Genomic DNA, 16,236 nt, shown 5'->3' with positions numbered 1-16,236 from the left:
GTTCGTTTGACTTGGACGTACTGAGCCAGGCCGAGAGGCAGAGAATGGTGTCTGAGACGGAGACTTGGGATCTGTCCAAGTTGTTTGGTAAGTCAAGAGCAAGGTAAGGGTGAAGACGCGCTGGCTTGGTGAGTGCCCCAGGGGAGGAAAGAAGACTCAGGACCTTGATCCTAGGCGATAAAAAAGACTTGGGTAACTGAGCATAGGTTTAGGATAAGTTTAGTATAGATGTAGGTCACCCTACTTTAAGGTCTGGTGCTTTCTTGGCCCCTGAGGCTGCCCTCTTTCAACTCTTTACTGCCCCACCTTATCTGCATCCTCACTCCCGCATCATCTCCTCTCATCTTCATCTTTCAACATCAAATCGCACAACAAGCGGCGCAAAAGGAGGTATGTCGCTTGACTCAGCTCCGTGACTCTGGAGACTTACTTACTAACTCATTCCCACAGGCTATCGACCATGCTTGGATCGTTTCTAACGAGTTGTCCCGATGCCGCGGACGAATTCCAAGGCGATATGGACCATCGCTTCCAGGAGAGCCCGGAATACCAGAGCCCCGTCATGCAGAGAGCCATCTTCACGCTGAAGGAAAACTTTGTCAAAGTGACAAAGAATATGAGCGCCCTTTCCGCAAACAACCTCGCAAGATTCATTTTGTACGAGATGAGTAATCTGAGGTCAAGCACTGTGGCGCACATCAGCCTCTGTTCAGTCTACAAATCCGTGTCGAATAAATCACAGGGAACCAACAGAATCAACTACCCATCTTGGTTCTTCCTTGCCTGCGTCCACGGGCCTGATCACAAGGCACTTCGCCCCTACCGAGATTAGTTGTCCTCGTCTTGGGGTGTCAAGTTCCCCGCTGATCAGGTCATCTACCCGACTAACAAGAGCGTGGAGGAGCAGGAAATTCTTTTCATCGCAGAGTCTGTCCCTGCTACCAACGATGAGTCCAGTTTCAAAACCAAAATCAAATCTGAGACCAAGAACAACAGCTCTAACGAGCTTGTAAGTATTCAATGTCGATGAAACAGAAGAGCAAAAGCTGACCGAACACAGGCCCACGCTCTATCAACCGAGGCTCCGGCTCTCACTCGTACTCCTGAAGGCTCAAACATGGAGAATAGACTCGCCGATATAGAGAAGCAGCTTCTTAGCATGAGGAAAGAACAGAAAAGGAAGTTTGAATCACTGGAAGCGAAGTTGGACTCCATTTACGAGATGAACAAGTCGCGCAAGGCCGAAAAGGAGAAGACCGAGTTGGACAGTGAGGAAGCCGAGACCGACCTCGCTTCCTATGAAATAGTGGCTCACGATGTCAAGGCCAGTGATGATGCTGTCAAGCATGAAGTCATTGAACCGGAATAAATGAACGGAATGGATGAGGGTGGATCTTTAATTGAGCTATAGAGTGGTCAACAGTCTATGTTCACTGAATCATTCAGATGTCCAGACTTGACATGTTCAGCTACAGGTGATATCAAGTATCCAACCTTACAAAAGTGCCAATACCCAATTTATCCACTCCCTCAGACATCTACTCTGTGGTGAGATCCAAACCATGGTAGTATCAGCAAAAATACCAAATCTCAGCCAGTTCAGAGTTTTCCAAGACCCATTTACCACATGACGACGTCAGTGCCGCCAAGAGAATCAGCCTCAAGCTCCTGAACGAACTCTAACGACATACCACCAGCACAGTACGCCATTCTAGGCCACGCCATCAGCGCAACATCGCAATGCCGTTCCGGAAGCGCACCATTCTCCTTCTTCCAAGCCTTGAAGATGCGATTATACCGCTTGACCAACTTCGGGTCACACTCCGCATCCCTAGCCAACTTATGAATAACAGTCCCCTTAGGCTTCAATCCCAGAAAGCAGCGGCGGAACCCAAGAGGGAGTTGCAGCTGTCTAAAGGCAGCAGGGTCTGCAACGCGAAAAGGGAGATCGAAGTGGAACTCTCGAACACTACGACCGGGATACAGGAAGGGGAGCTTTCGGGCAACGTGATTTCCTGCGCTGCGCTCGCCTTGAAAGACGATGGCTTGGACGGCGAGGTTGGAGTGGGCCATTACGTTGCGAACGAGGAATTCCTCGTGGGGGTTGTCGAAGTAGAATCCGACGCCTCGGTTGAGGGGGTCGAGAATGCCGATGAGGCGGAGTTCGCCGACGTGGTTGATTGTGATGATTCGGGGGGCGCGGATGATGGTGAGATCGGGTTGGGTGGTGCTCGATTCGCCTTGGTTGGGGGTGGTGGATGGAGAGTTGGTGATGGGGGATTTACCCGTCTCGACGATCATGGAGGAAGTGTCGGAGGCGGCTTCATCGTTGGTGATGGAATCCTGGACGTCGGACATGATAGCGATGAAGTCGTGATGTGTGTTGAGCGTCTTGATTTGTTATGAGCGTCTTTATGTGCTATGAGTGGCTTGATCTGAATAAGGGATCGATGTTTTGATATGAGAAGGTGAGATGTCTTGTGAGAACAGGAGTGAAGTTTGACATGATGAACATTAGAGAAAGGAAGAGATCAATGTCTGGTGTCTGAGCAACGGTTCATGGCTGCCACTGGCAGGTATCGATAAGTCTACTCCAGACTGCCACTGGTAGAGTGAACTGAGAAGTTGTTTAATAATCATCCTGACCTCGCGTTTGTCGACGTTGCACTGTCCGCCTGCTGTTCATCTATTGCCCACTCCTGTTCATTCAACGAAGCTCATGGCACTGGAGGGTACGAAAACCAGATCCTGTGCAATTCAATTTGCTTGAGAACTCGATGAGCCTGATGGGAGACACCTCCGTGGGTGATTAATAAGGGGTAGCTCGACTTTTGCGAGATGCCTTTGCCGCCTCCGAGTTGGTTGATTGATGTGGATCCTCCGGTGAGCCTTACCTGAGCCTCACCTTGGATTCTTGAGCTTGTAGATCCCTCCTGTTTCAATCTCACGTCAACACCATTCTCCCCAGCTTCGCATGTTCCCCAACACTATCCAACACCCAAGAACTATTTGCGCTTAGCCTCCCCTTACTCTCCCTAAACTAAGGATAAGTGTGCTGCTTGTCGCTTGTTCGTGCGATCACTTTTCATCCTTGTACGAGGCCACTCATTCTCCCATCGCTGTGTTCGGCTGTGCTCCCCAAAATGCAAGACTACACCACTCCGTCATCTTTACAATGGGATCTATTGAAGCTAACAAAACAAAGGCACCATTGCATCCACTGCCTTGAGCACTCTGCTTGGTGGGTGCCTTCGGATGCTATGGAAAGCAATGATGTCGTACCTCACGGCTGCTCATTGACCATTTGCGCACTGCGCGGTAAAGGCAAGCATGTCCATAAGACATGGGTAGTACACTCAACTTGCTAACCAATCCGCAGATGGTTGCAAGGGATGCGACCAGTGTGACGAAAGCAACAGCTGGGAACCGGTAGGTCTCTTGTCTCTGTCCCAATCAGCTGCTAATGTTGTGTAGCTACGTAATGAACATGTTGGGCTATTGGAGACGTTCCATCTACATCAGCTCTGTGACTGGAAGAGTGACACTGACTTCATGAATGACTCGGTACGGATAAGAAGGTCTTCACCAGTGCTGTGTCTCACTAGCTAATCCTTCTTAGCTCGTTGTTGACCTTCACCGCAAAATTGAGCAAGCCCATGCTCAACTTAAGGGAACCGTCACGGCTCGTCATGTAGGAGCCACCGCCTCCGCCGCCGCTGGGACTACCACGAACGGCAATGTGGCAAGCAATGGGGATATTGCTCTACAGGTTGGAATGGACATAAGCAATTGCCTTCGAGAAATCCTTGAGACTCTACAGCGTCGTAGCTCCTCCTGTGGCACCATTCCCGCCAACCCAGAAGAAGAAGAGGAACCTATTGATGACCCCAATTCGGACAAAAGACGGACTGCGCCCGATGTAGATGGCAGTGGACAGACCGAGACTGGAGGAAAGGAGCCTAGGACCAAGTAGCCAGTTACGGAGATTGAGGAAGTTGGATGATGAACGGTTTGGTAATCATTGCTTGGTTGGGGAGAACATTGGTACTACGTGAGAACAGCGAAAGGAAAGATCAAGAAAGTCACAGCGATGGCAATGTGGCAGAAGAAGACCGAACACAATCAATTATCCTCCGAAGCTCTAGATAACAATGATGGATATATTAGAGTACGAAAACCAGAGACTTATAATTCAAATCGCTCTAAGAACTCGATAAAGTTGGTCGTAACTTATCAATTTTGTATTAAGCTTGCCCCTTTATCCCCAGTATAATGCAATAGAACAAAGAATCTAAGCAGATAGAGAAAGGAGAACACAGGACAGAGAACAAAAACAGGCCCGCCTAAGGCAAATGTTGAGCTTGTCTGGCATCACTGAGTTTAGTATTGGAGTTACATGAGGACAGTGAGAATTAAATCAACATGGTGTCTTTAGCAAGAATGGGTTTTGTCAAGACCGGACGTAATCGATTCGCTATCAGAACCAGGCCTCCCAGCTGTTTCAAGACAGGACGCATTCCATAGGAGTTGACTCAGCCGCCAACAACATTCGCACAAGTTTAGCAGATGAACGTCCAGCAGACACTTCCTCCAGGATTAGGTTTGGCATGTTGTTTAGCTTCCAACCGAGACCCGGTTTCGGATTGCCAGGCGCGATGATGACGGCTCGCTCCGAATCACCCTTTCGAAGTTTGATAGGAGTATACTCGTTGGGTTCACCTCGCTGGGCTTCTCGGAGTCGCATTCCAACCTTGCGGCAATCGCTGGGCAGATTCATCATGAATTCTTTGGAGAGAACAGGCATGTTGATGCCACAAACTCTGTCGGGAGCGCCATCAAGATTGGCGGATTCAATGACAGGAAGCAATCCTTCCTTGGGGCCTTGGTAGATGCGGAATTTGGGACCAATCTCGGACTGAGCGATGACATTGGTATCGTCCCCGAAGAAGTTCTGGAATCGGATGCCGATAAGGGTGCCCTGACTATCGACAACTCCGACGGGTTTGAGCTCGGACACGACCTGAGGCCGTTTGAGTCCGTTAGGGTCGTGGGTGCAAAACGTTTTAGCCCTGTTGGCGGACCACGCATAGATATCACCTAGCTCCATATTAATGTCTGAGTATTTTATTAGTACAAGCTCATTCATACGAAGTGGCGTCTTGTCCCGATGAGAGTTTGTCTTGATTTCGGATGGTGCAGCAGGGCGCGGGAAGTGGTGATGGTGAGAGAGGAGAAACTGAAAAGGAAAGGCTTGAAGCGCCGATGTTGAGAGTGAACGGCTGTTTGCACCGCCAGAGTAAATGCCCCACATTTGAGTCGCTATTCACTACTCGTCAGTTATTGTCACCCTCGTACAAACAAGAGCATTCACTGATCCCAGACGCGTAATGTACCAAGAAACAAGTCAGATCTGAGCGCTTGGCTGGGCACAGCAAATAAGCTGTTCCTAAAGGCAGCTCAATATTGCCGACAGGAGTAAATATGGTTGAGAAGGCCTATTTCTGGAGCACCGTCACACATATGACGCTTTCAACCCCACCAAAGCGTTGTACGACTCTTGCATAAAATGAATAGAGTACTATTCATTACCCTTCGGTTACAACATCTTCTACAGGTTGGTCCATTTCGCTCAATAACGAAGACGAGAACACCAATACTTTCAGCCTGAAAAGTTACACATCATTCTTCGTGGAGGTCTAACAACTCCATGGAAGGATTGGCTGGAGTTAGGCAGAAGAACGATGCGAGCGGAGATCAAGAGCGGCCACCAGGTTTCAAAGTCATGCCTCGATTGGGTTCTTGAAAAGAATGTGCTGCGACAATTGTTGAGCAAGACAGTCACCTGAGAGTATCGCATGAAATCTTTAGACGAGTTCTATTACCGGCACGAGCTCAGTCACACAGTCACACAAGAGAGCTCAACAAATGCCAATAGCAATCTACTGGAATATATTCAACAGATAAATCTACCTATCAAAGCAATGCAGACCAGAGACATAGTTTTAGGCAGTATTCAACAAGATCAAGAGCCGTAAGCAATGTCTTGTCGAGATTTCAACCTAGTCGAAGTAAAACTGACAGATTTCCGATGCCTCACCGAAGAATCTTCCGACTAGCATACCCTCCATAACCAAGTGAATGAATGGACAAGCAGTAATAGGAGGGTATTCGATTCGTAACATGGGAACGCCTCGGGGTAGCAGTATAACTACTACATCCCTAGCAAGTCCAGGATCTCCAGCTTTTATATTATGTATAGCCAGTTCGGGAAGACTTTTGGCGTTCTCATTTACTCGGCCAACAAAGCGAAAGGTCATTTCGGCGCAACGCCAGCCGCGAGGCAGAGGACTTCCCAGGCATATCGAAGACGACTCCGGTTTAAGCACATAGTATGAGCCTTTGTGCTTATTAACTATACCAAGCGCATCACGGTGAGTTCCCTTGTAGATCATGGCTCCAGAACAGATCTCACTCTCGGCAATGACGTTGGTCTGTGATCCATTATTCATGTTAATGAACTGTAGTTTCAACAAGTTATTGTTGGTATCAAAAAAGCCGAATGTCTTGAGTTCCATAATGCGCTCTGGCGCGTTGTCTAAGTTTATGATCGGGGACGTCATCAAAGAGGTACGCCGTCTTTTCAAACGGGCCGAAACCTCAGTCTTCACGCGATCTTCGTAGTTCTGGTTGGGATCCATGCTGGGTACGTTGGTTTTGGGATGCCGAGACTACAATGAGGAACGATGGAGTCAAGTCGACTGATGCAGAGAGTCAAGTCAAAGAATCTGCGCAAGACTGATGGTTAGAGATGTGGCATGAAGATGCTTGTTGGCTCACCTTTCGTGACAGTTGTTTCGTATGAGGCAAGTTCCTACTCTGGATTGACTTCGTAAAAAGATGGTGGACAGACGGTTGGTGTGTGTTGATTGAAGGGGACGGAAGAAGTTGTCCTTCTCGACTTGTAATGAGGGCTTAAGTAGTAAGCTTGTGCTAATTCAATGATCTGGGCAGCTTTAGGGAATGAATTAAGATGAAAGTCACGGAAGAGCAGTTTGTGAAGTGTTTGGCAAGTTTGGCAGTACGTATGCTAATTGACATGGCCATAGATGGAGATCTCTTTATGCTACACAAACGGCAGGCAACAAAGACAGATGTCCACATGCATGGACTTGTGTACCAAAAAGCCACCCTTAATATTCTGAGACTTATCAAACAGGCTTAAGAGGACCAAAGAAAACGTGCTGCCCTTTGCCATTCATCTGAGCGGCTTTGATGTGGCCAATTTGGTAACCCCCTTTGCTTGCTCCACCATTCACCGTCTCCAAAACAAGTGCCTTCTTTTCCACCTTGTAGCCACAGGAAGTGGATTCGCTTTCTTTTCTGTATGGCAAAAGCAAGACGGCAAGCTGCCCAGACGACTCAAGAGGGTAAGTTGGACAAACGTCGCTTAGCTGAGCGTATTCGTTGATATCAGCAACACGAAGGCGGAGATTTGCTGTGCGACTGACGATCTTGAGATCTTGAGAGACGCTAATGACCTTGAGAAAGACATTTTGGGCATTGGAGAGGAATTAGGCGGTAAGAAAAGCTTTGCGGATGCCTTCCTTAGTTCCAAAGTACACCATGGCGCCAGGACAAACATCAGAGGGTCCCATGACATTCGTGATCTGAGCACCGGCTGGGGGTTCGAATTGCAAGTTCCAGTGTTTATTGCTACCAAAACCGACAAAGAAATTGAGCTCTGGCACAACTTCAGGCCAGAAATTGTCCGGCCTATCGACATTGGCGGCGCGAATGATCTCAGCAGTGGCTTCCTGCGACTGCGAAAGAGGTTGCGGCATGGTGAAGATGGGAAGCTTGAGAAGGTTAGACAAAGCCAAGACATGAGCCGGAGTGATTACTTGCGTGGGCGTCTTTGCGGAAATTTCGGGCGCCGTTGAGAGGGCGTTGATGTGACGATGGAAGAGAAAAAGAGCTGAGCAGAGTTGAAGAAGAGATGCACTCAAGCCAGTGAGAACAAACGCCCAAAGGTGGGGGGGGGGGGGCGGTTGAATCACATCTACTGGCGGTCTTGGTGGCCAACAGCTGTTGAGCCCTGTCAGTGGCTACCACTCCTTAGAAACCTATTTGCATGGCCATTATGTTAGAGTGAACACAGCAGGTGATTTCTTGTGATCGCTGTGCCTGATGTAGATATCATTATCTGAATAATCGCGATATTCACATGAAAACTATAACAGATTTCCAATACTTCTGGATTAGCATTTTGTTCAAATCACGAAAGAGGATTCCAGCTACAGAAATAATTGTGAATTGATTGTCTGGATCTCCCTTGTACCATCTGAGACTACAGGTTCACCAGGAAGATAATCCAACCTCCAGTTCCCATCTTGGCGCTGAGAATCTATCACATCAGTGCTTCAGGGGTTGATCATGTCCACAACCCAGCATGCCTCAGTACCCTCGCCCCCGTCAACCACCTCCTCAAGCATCAGCGATTTGCCATGATTGTCCTGGTCATGGCCAAACATGAGGAAAGCCTTTTCAACCTCAGAGTCCTGAATCTCAATGAGTCCCTTGGACTGGCTGTTCCCCTCGCTAGGATCGACGAAGCTGAACTTGATCTCAACCTTGCGGTAGCCAGCTGGCAGCTTCTTATCCATGACGCGCTTGCTGGTGATGGGCAGGGGGATGTTGCAGAGCTCCACGTTGCGGCGGAGAAGCTTGGAAGATTCGATGGCTGGTCGCTCGCCGCTGGTGTCACCCTGGTAGATGATGGCATCCTTCCAGAGATCGCTCGGGGCGACCATGTTGCCTGTCTCGCCGGAGGGGCTCTCGAGACGGAGACCGCAGAGAAGATTGCCGGCGACGAGGGCGGTGGCCTTGAGCTCGGGGACTTTCTGGAGGGTGCTGGGGTCGCCGGGAAGCATGGGGCCCTCGTGTGTGAGGATGATGGGCTGGTTCATACGGCGCCAAAGCTCTTGGATGGTCAGGGAATCCTTTTTGGCGGGGGTCTTGTTGTCCATGGTTGCGGTCAGCTGAATCTAGAGCTGAGTTAGAGCGACTGAAATGAGGGAATGAGTATGGAATACCTTGCGGCAATTTGTGATGTCTAATGAAAAGGTAAGGTTGATGAGATCGAGAGGGGTTGAAGGGGAGAGAGAGCCGGGCAGAAGGAGACTACATACAGTGCTTTGTGGTACCTCGTTTCTCAGTCAAGCGAGAGGAAGTGGGCCCTCATGGATTATGAAACATGATGATGATCTCTGTGTACTCCAATTCATTTGCATTACACAAGAAAGGCAGCGCATACTGTAAAAGAAACTTTGTGAGATGGAAACAATGAGAATTAGAGTTAAAAGAGGCGAGCAACTTTAATCGAAGGCTTCCACAAAGCCATTTCCGTTTATCTTGAACGTTACAGAACAAGCACAAACGTTGTACCGTTGTGAATGAAGTTGTCATGATACGGCGAGGTTGAGGTTGGTGTGGTTGCCCTGTGGCCTTTGAATCGGTGAAATTCATCATGTTATCTACAAAATGTCACTATAATATTCCATCGAGGGTCTTTGTTCATAGAAGTGGGTTAAATCCGCTGGAATCATTGGAGATGAGATTCGGGCAGAGTTCAAAGTGCGGTACCTGCCAGTGTAGACGAACGGTGCGACTACAAACAGAACTTGGCTGGAATCTGTGTTTTGAGGAGCCCCTTCCTTCGGGTCTTGGTTTGCACTGTAAGCGAAGCTCGAAGCAAATCCCAAACAGAGCGCGGACATGAGCCTTCTGCAAATTTTCCACCTGCAGCAACCCGCGCTGTGTAACCACACCTAACAATCTCAACGCACCGCGCCACCGAAAAAACTTCACTCTTCCCATCAGCAACGAAGAGCGCCAACGATGGCACAGAGACACTATCTCGAGTGCTCACCGCGCAGACGCCCCTTCGAGGAACCCACCGGCCAGCGCTACACCGGTCAAGTCCCTACTCCCGAGACCCTCGAGCAGCCTGGTGTCCGCCGCCGCCACATCACAGAATACATCGCTTTCATACGCCCTGAGATCAGCCACATTATCACCGAGTATGGAAGAGCGGCTATCAAGAGAGTGTGCCAGGAGCTTTACGCTACTGGTGTGCGAGCGACGCCGTCTCCTTGGTTTGGATTGATGTGCGAGCGCATCATGTGGAAGATGTGCTGTGCGTTTCATCCCCCTTGCTAGGGAACTGCGCTGATTGATGTTAGTTGACCCGCTTGGGGACGATGCTCCAGAGTGGCCTTGGGCGCACGTCAAATATCCTTCTGTGCTTGCGCAATGCGAAGAACCGAACGGGATCTATGCGCGATACTGCCAGGAACGAAGAGTTCAAGATGAGGGGATCGCACGAATGAACCAACAGCTCAAAGCACAAGCTGACGCAGCAACTGCCGCCCGCGCTGCGGATCCTAACAGCAAATACACCGTCACGTCCTCAGCTCCCCTTCAGAACATTGGCGAGCCACTGAGAGTTGATACCGATCTCGACATAAGAAGAGCGCTCTGGAATCTCACCATCAGCAAGCCATTCAACGAATGCAACGCAGTCGGTCCCTTCGAAGTTGAACCAAAAGTCCCATTGGGGTGGTACGTCTTCAAAGACCTGGCGGCCATCAATGGGCTTCTCCCGGCGTGCATCGCGGTCAAGTTGAACATTACGAACAAGAGCGTCTTTGTCACAATTGTTGAGTCTGCGAAGGTCAACCCCGCGGTCCCTGTGCGGGAGATTCTTCTTGATGTTTGGGAGGCTGTGCAGTCGTGGGCGGTGATGGTCAACACAGTAGGCGGGGGTGAGATGAATACTCTGTTTCAGTACTTCTTAGGGGTCAAGGCGCGTGGTGGGCTCTTGTGGAGAGAGAAAGCTCCTTTGCCGATGCAGCAGTAGGGGAGGGCACTGGTACTTAGATGTACATTTCGCGATGGACTGTAGTATCAAGAATGAAAGCGCCATTGCAGGTCGCAGCATGATCTCCCTATGGGACGTGTTATAAACATGGTATCTTTATCATCGCGCCGACTGTCTCTTCCATACAGTAACCTATGCCCCCCTGTCCCGTTCACCCAACTCCCCCTTTCTCAGTCTTACGCCCAAAACACTTGAGGAAACTTTCGCTGAACAGTATCCCAGTCTTTAGTGTCCGGATCGATGGAAAGTCCGACGCGTCCGTTGATACCGACTTTATTCAGATCCTGCTGGAAGGACTCAACAGCCTTACACATCTTCTTTGTGAACCTGGCAGTCAAAGGAAAGCTTGGGGAGGCTTGTGGCCATCGGCGACAGCAGCGCGGACGACATCGACCCAGTTTTGCGTCGGCTGGAAGAATGGCATGTTGGAGCGCATCTGGATGAATTCAAGCTGCATGGCTCGATCGTGCTTTGTGTCCGGACAGTTGGTGAGACTGTGGTTGAGGGTGTTGCACCATGGGCATCCTTTCATGAGACCGGTCACGGAGCCTGCCTTCATGCAGATATTGAGCCGGTGAGATGATGAGCCGCAACCAGCACATGCCGAGCCATCGGTAGCCGGGAGGCGCATAGAAGTGATATCCGTAGTAGATGTTGTGCCGGATGTGCCTGAAGTACGGCTTAGTCGCGTCGGGGGAACAGGCCAATCCGTCTCACGTTTCAGAGTAGCCTCATCTTCATCATCCTCAGACCAATTATCAGATCCTCTCCCACTGTGGTAAGGCTTGGGTTTTAAAAGAGGCTTCAGCCCCTAGGGCGCAAAGGTAAACACATACGGGTAAGAGGCTCGCCGCCCTCACCGCCGCCTAGGATCGTGCTTCTGAGTGGTTCTATCCCACAGGTGTTAGTAAAATGTCATCGAGCAATCTTGGGAGCGACTTACTTGGCCCGCGAATGAACCTGGCCCGCTTGGGACGTTTGCGAACGGCACTAGCAACCTCGTTGATCAGCGCCTCGCCACTAGCTCGTTTGCGCGACTGTTCCTCTTGGGCTACCATCTTCTCAAGCGACGGTGTGTGGTGTTGATGTAGGTTCGCATTTGTTGTTCTGTGTTGACACTGACCAAAACAGAGGTGCACTAGAAGAGACGCACTTATGGCTGTTCATCGCTGCCTTGTTGATTCACTAATCCAGCCATCAGCAGGCCCGCCATTGCAGACTTGTGGCTCCAAACAGACAAGGCAGTGTGCGAGTTAAATACAGAAACAGAGTTTGAACCATTCAAAATAGAATCAACAAAAAAAAAAAAAGAGTTCAACGAAACAAGTGAAGCTTCTTTGGTTCATTGGTTCGCTGTCCCTGCCTGAAGAACCTGCGTTGACGTTGGTGACGTTGTGCGCCTGAGCCTGCATCTGATTGCTTCATGTCACCAGCACAGCGAGGGCTCCTATAAAACCAGAAGAAGACACGCCGCTCGCAGCAAAAAAGCATTAAACACGAGGATCTTTGAGACACTTCCTTTCGTTCATTTACTACTACCTTTGTGAAATGTGTAATCTGAAAGACCAAATTGGCAAAGTCCCGGTACCATCGATCTTGTCGTCCATGTTGCAGTCTGAGCGCGTTTGCCTGAGCATCTTGTAGCACGTAACTTTGGATAACGAGGAGGAACCTGAACCAACCAATATGAAAGTTCAGAAGATGCAGCTCAAATTCAATCGTCTTCTATTCGTGGTATCTCGGCAGTTAATTCAAGAGTGAAACGTCTTGATTGGGTGGTTTTCTCAGCCCAGCCCAAGACGCCGAGACCCGGAGTTCCGACCAACTAACATCATCAAGGAGATAATCGACGCTAACGAGCGTGTGTGTCTTGTCTTAGCGCCGTAGCCTCATTGTCTCAGTTCAGGTTGTGCATAATATCTGATATCACTATTCCTCATCGTCGTAATGTTGTGAGAGCCACGTTTCATCGTGCTGACCGTCCAACCAAACAAGCTGCGTAGCCTCCTGTGCAATTCAAATCCTCGATGGCTTAGACATCAATGCGTAATACTACAGCATGATCTACGAGTACTACAGTGGGGGAACAAAAGTTCCGACACATAGCTAAAATCAGCCTTATTTTTTAATTATATATATAAATATAAAGCTTAATATTAAATAAGCTATAATATATATTATTTTAATCTTAAATAGCTAAACTATAATAATATATAATAATATCTTAAAAATATAATGATTAAGTATTTTAAATATATAGTAAAAGATTTAATAAAAATTAAAAATTAGCTATTATTTTAATTCTTTATAACTAATAAAGTAAAAAAGAATTTTATTACTAATAGATTTATTCAAAAGCTTAAGTTATTTAATAATTTTATTAAAAGTATTTTTACTATATAGTAATTTTATTTAATATTTTAATTTTAATTTATAAATATAGTAAAAGGGTTAATTTTTAAGCTTTTAAGGAAATTAAAGCTTTAATTTCTATTTTTTAACTTAAATAATAAATTATATAAAATATATAATAATATATACTTAATAATATATATTTTCTAACCTTTTAAATAATATAATAATAACTTTTTATATATTATAATTAATATATTAATTTAGTTACTATAGTTTAAAAAGATAGTAAGTTTTTTTAAATTTTATATAAACTATAAACTTAATAATAATATAGTTATAACTCTTATATATAGCTTTTAATATTATTTTATAATAATTTAATTATTTAAGTATTAGGTAAAGTTATTTTTTACTTTTTATTTATTTTATATAGCTTATTATATAGGAAATAAAATACAGTACCCTTTTTAGCTATGTGTCGGAACTTTTGTTCCCCCACTGTAGAATCCCCTATTTATTTAAGCTTTCGGTTTCGGTTTCGGTAACGGTTCCCAGGATCAGTCTAAATTTAGCGTCTTTCAACAACCTTCAAGTATAACCCATATTTTTTCTTTCCTAGGTCTTTCTCTTTCTTCGGGCTCAAATCGACCTGCATGTTCATCAGTTCATTTTGATCAAGTCACTTGATATGGCGGCCTTCACACTTCCGGATCCTCCGTCTACCAACAAGACCAATCTTGCCATTGCAGAGCTGGTCCTTTACGCGATTCTTTTCATTCCGACATTACCGCTCGTCTGGAAACATGGCAAGGCTGGAATGACCTGCTGGCCGATTTTTCTCTCGTACTTCCCACTTCGGTTCGTTGCCGATGGGTACCAGATTGCCAAGCGCAATGATCCCGAGATTCCCAATGCGGTAATTATCATGACTACTGCCGGAAGCATTGCTTGCTTATCCCTGACCATAATTGGATTACTCTATGAAGTGTAAGGATCAATAACATCTAGCGGGCTGGTAATGTAACTGACAAAGTTGTGACATCTAGGAACGTCATCCTCCCACTGCCCCCCAAAAGATGGGCCGAACGAATCCTCCTCGCCGTCACTCATCTCTCCATCACCGCTGGCATCACACTATCCACCTACGGAGGAGCACCAAAGTTTGGAGCCCCCGGTGGTGTCCTCTCACAACATCTCAACCAGATCGGCACCTGCATGATGCTGTTCGTCATGATATTCAGTGTAGGGTGGTGGCTCTGGTGGACAGGAAAGCGCGTGACAGCCATGAAGTCGCACCCAAACTTCATACCCGCGAGATTCCTGCTTCTCACGGCATGTGCGGCGTTTCCGTTCCAGCTTGTTCGGCTGGGCTACACTTTAACGTACTCCTTCACCCCATACTCGAGCTTGGATCCTGTTTCTGGAACCTTCGCTACTAGACTGGTGCTTATGTTTGGTATGCAGATGATTGTCGCTGTTATTGTTACTGTAGGGGGCTGGCGGGGTACTGGTGCTGTGCCAAACTCCGCCCAGAGCGGCGCGCGCCAGGGATTCGGAAGTGTCGCGAATCCATGGGTATGAAGTCATAAATTCTTGTTGCTTATGCTTACCTTTTCCCCCATTGTTTCTAAGGAGTATCTGGAATACTCCACGGGATGTACATCTTCAGGTATGTGCAAGAATATTATACTTATAGTTATCAAGACCTTTAGTCTTTTGACTCTATAGCGTTCTAAACCTACGAATTAAAGAGTTTTGAAACTATTAGTTTTTGTCATCTTTGGCTTGGATTTAAGACTAGAACCCGGGAAACAAAACTGGCAAGGCAGAATCAAACTCCAACAATCAACGTGCGTTGTCTGAAAATGAATCCGCCTCGGGCGCCTTGTTTGCCTCATAAGGGGCAACAGCAACAGCCCCGCACCAATAAGACCATGGCGAACCAAGCTGACAACCAGTAAGATGTTGCTATATAAGGGGGCAACCCGCCAGGGACACTGAGCTGAAATTGTTCCTCGTTGGGCATCCAGTAAGAGAAAATTGAGTACTCGAACCACCAACCGAATCCTTCACTTTATCAAGCAAGCCTATCAGAATCACCAATAGCGAGTAAACTATGGCCTGCAGTTCGAATTCATATAGTTTCTGCAGCTGACCTGGCATCCAGTGTTCCCAGATCCTTGCGACTTCGGCACAATAGACCTTTCCGCGGGCTTTCCTGGTTCGGATCTGACGTCAAGGCTTGAACCAAAAATCGATGAAAATAAGGACCACTATTCACAAATCGATTCCCGGGGGCTTGGGACTGCGGGGACTACGAGGAGACCCGAACAGACCACAATGAAAAATACCTACGCTTACGAGGCTCTTGGTAGTGGTAACGACGGAGCTTATACCTCAAGGGTCGGCTCCCAAAAATACCAAGGTCGAAGCACATTTTTTGCTTCGCACCTCACCGGTAGTACTAACCAAACTTGTCGATTATGCTCAAGCCTTGGAACGTCTTCTATCAAGGTTGATGAAAGAGAAAATTCATCTACAGACGAAGCTCTGTGCAAGCATAAAAAGCGTCGTGCGCTGCAGGATCAATATTCGCAGTAACCTACCAGTCAACCGATGCCATATTGGCAATTGTCCACGACCCAGAATGCCATGTACCAACTGTCATTGATGAAACCTGCTGCGGTTATAATCAGGGCGTTGCGACGCTTACCAACTACCATGCCTGTTGTTACAAATTGAAGTCTGGAGATTGCGGCTGCCTGCCATGACCTAAAGAACATGCCGCATCCGGATGTGCCTATGTTTTCTCTCCAATTAGGTGTTATGTGGCGACAGAGAGAAGGTTCTGGTTGGGAGCTTACGGGCCAATGTGGGATTACTTCATAATTGGTTAAGAAGCCACGATATGGAATTATTTAATGGCATATTCCACTCTGGAT

At 47.5% G+C, this 16,236-nt stretch overlaps 9 protein-coding genes across 9 annotated transcripts; 4 read left to right on the top strand and 5 right to left on the bottom strand.

Annotated features, from left to right (window-relative positions):
* Positions 1-460: 460 nt before the first annotated feature.
* FVEG_07635 (hypothetical protein) lies at positions 461-1,369 on the top strand (the record flags this gene model as incomplete). The annotated part of the gene is made up of 3 exons (XM_018896311.1): positions 461-787; positions 833-1,009; positions 1,061-1,369. 3 exons carry the CDS (start codon positions 461-463, stop codon positions 1,367-1,369), a joined length of 813 nt encoding a protein of 270 aa, XP_018753756.1.
* Positions 1,370-1,620: 251 nt separating this feature from the next.
* FVEG_07636 (hypothetical protein) lies at positions 1,621-2,358 on the bottom strand (the record flags this gene model as incomplete). Its single annotated transcript, XM_018896312.1, has 1 exon — positions 1,621-2,358. One exon carries the CDS (start codon positions 2,356-2,358, stop codon positions 1,621-1,623), a length of 738 nt encoding a protein of 245 aa, XP_018753757.1.
* A 902-nt stretch (positions 2,359-3,260) lies between these two features.
* On the top strand, positions 3,261-3,973 carry FVEG_16156 (hypothetical protein; the record flags this gene model as incomplete). Its single annotated transcript, XM_018905394.1, has 4 exons — positions 3,261-3,318; positions 3,380-3,429; positions 3,475-3,564; positions 3,620-3,973. 4 exons carry the CDS (start codon positions 3,261-3,263, stop codon positions 3,971-3,973), a joined length of 552 nt encoding a protein of 183 aa, XP_018753758.1.
* Positions 3,974-4,501: 528 nt separating this feature from the next.
* On the bottom strand, positions 4,502-5,107 carry FVEG_07637 (hypothetical protein; the record flags this gene model as incomplete). Its single annotated transcript, XM_018896313.1, has 1 exon — positions 4,502-5,107. The coding sequence occupies one exon, from the start codon at positions 5,105-5,107 to the stop codon at positions 4,502-4,504; it is 606 nt and encodes a 201-aa protein (XP_018753759.1).
* Positions 5,108-7,571: 2,464 nt separating this feature from the next.
* FVEG_16157 (hypothetical protein) lies at positions 7,572-7,841 on the bottom strand (the record flags this gene model as incomplete). The annotated part of the gene is made up of 1 exon (XM_018905395.1): positions 7,572-7,841. The coding sequence occupies one exon, from the start codon at positions 7,839-7,841 to the stop codon at positions 7,572-7,574; it is 270 nt and encodes an 89-aa protein (XP_018753760.1).
* Positions 7,842-8,420: 579 nt separating this feature from the next.
* FVEG_07638 (hypothetical protein) lies at positions 8,421-9,026 on the bottom strand (the record flags this gene model as incomplete). Its single annotated transcript, XM_018896314.1, has 1 exon — positions 8,421-9,026. The coding sequence occupies one exon, from the start codon at positions 9,024-9,026 to the stop codon at positions 8,421-8,423; it is 606 nt and encodes a 201-aa protein (XP_018753761.1).
* An 871-nt stretch (positions 9,027-9,897) lies between these two features.
* FVEG_07639 (hypothetical protein) lies at positions 9,898-10,918 on the top strand (the record flags this gene model as incomplete). The annotated part of the gene is made up of 2 exons (XM_018896315.1): positions 9,898-10,195; positions 10,242-10,918. The coding sequence occupies 2 exons, from the start codon at positions 9,898-9,900 to the stop codon at positions 10,916-10,918; spliced, it is 975 nt and encodes a 324-aa protein (XP_018753762.1).
* A 355-nt stretch (positions 10,919-11,273) lies between these two features.
* FVEG_07640 (hypothetical protein) lies at positions 11,274-11,997 on the bottom strand (the record flags this gene model as incomplete). Its single annotated transcript, XM_018896316.1, has 3 exons — positions 11,274-11,712; positions 11,772-11,829; positions 11,883-11,997. 3 exons carry the CDS (start codon positions 11,995-11,997, stop codon positions 11,274-11,276), a joined length of 612 nt encoding a protein of 203 aa, XP_018753763.1.
* Positions 11,998-13,982: 1,985 nt separating this feature from the next.
* Positions 13,983-14,875, top strand: FVEG_07641 (hypothetical protein; the record flags this gene model as incomplete). Its single annotated transcript, XM_018896317.1, has 2 exons — positions 13,983-14,281; positions 14,341-14,875. 2 exons carry the CDS (start codon positions 13,983-13,985, stop codon positions 14,873-14,875), a joined length of 834 nt encoding a protein of 277 aa, XP_018753764.1.
* Positions 14,876-16,236: the final 1,361 nt, after the last annotated feature.

The sequence above is a fragment of the Fusarium verticillioides genome, chromosome 8, assembly GCF_000149555.1.
Source record: "Fusarium verticillioides 7600 chromosome 8, whole genome shotgun sequence".
Classification (NCBI taxonomy): domain Eukaryota; kingdom Fungi; phylum Ascomycota; class Sordariomycetes; order Hypocreales; family Nectriaceae; genus Fusarium; species Fusarium verticillioides.
Note: the sequence above shows the minus strand (reverse complement) of the source record. Positions and strands in the feature narration are given on the sequence as shown.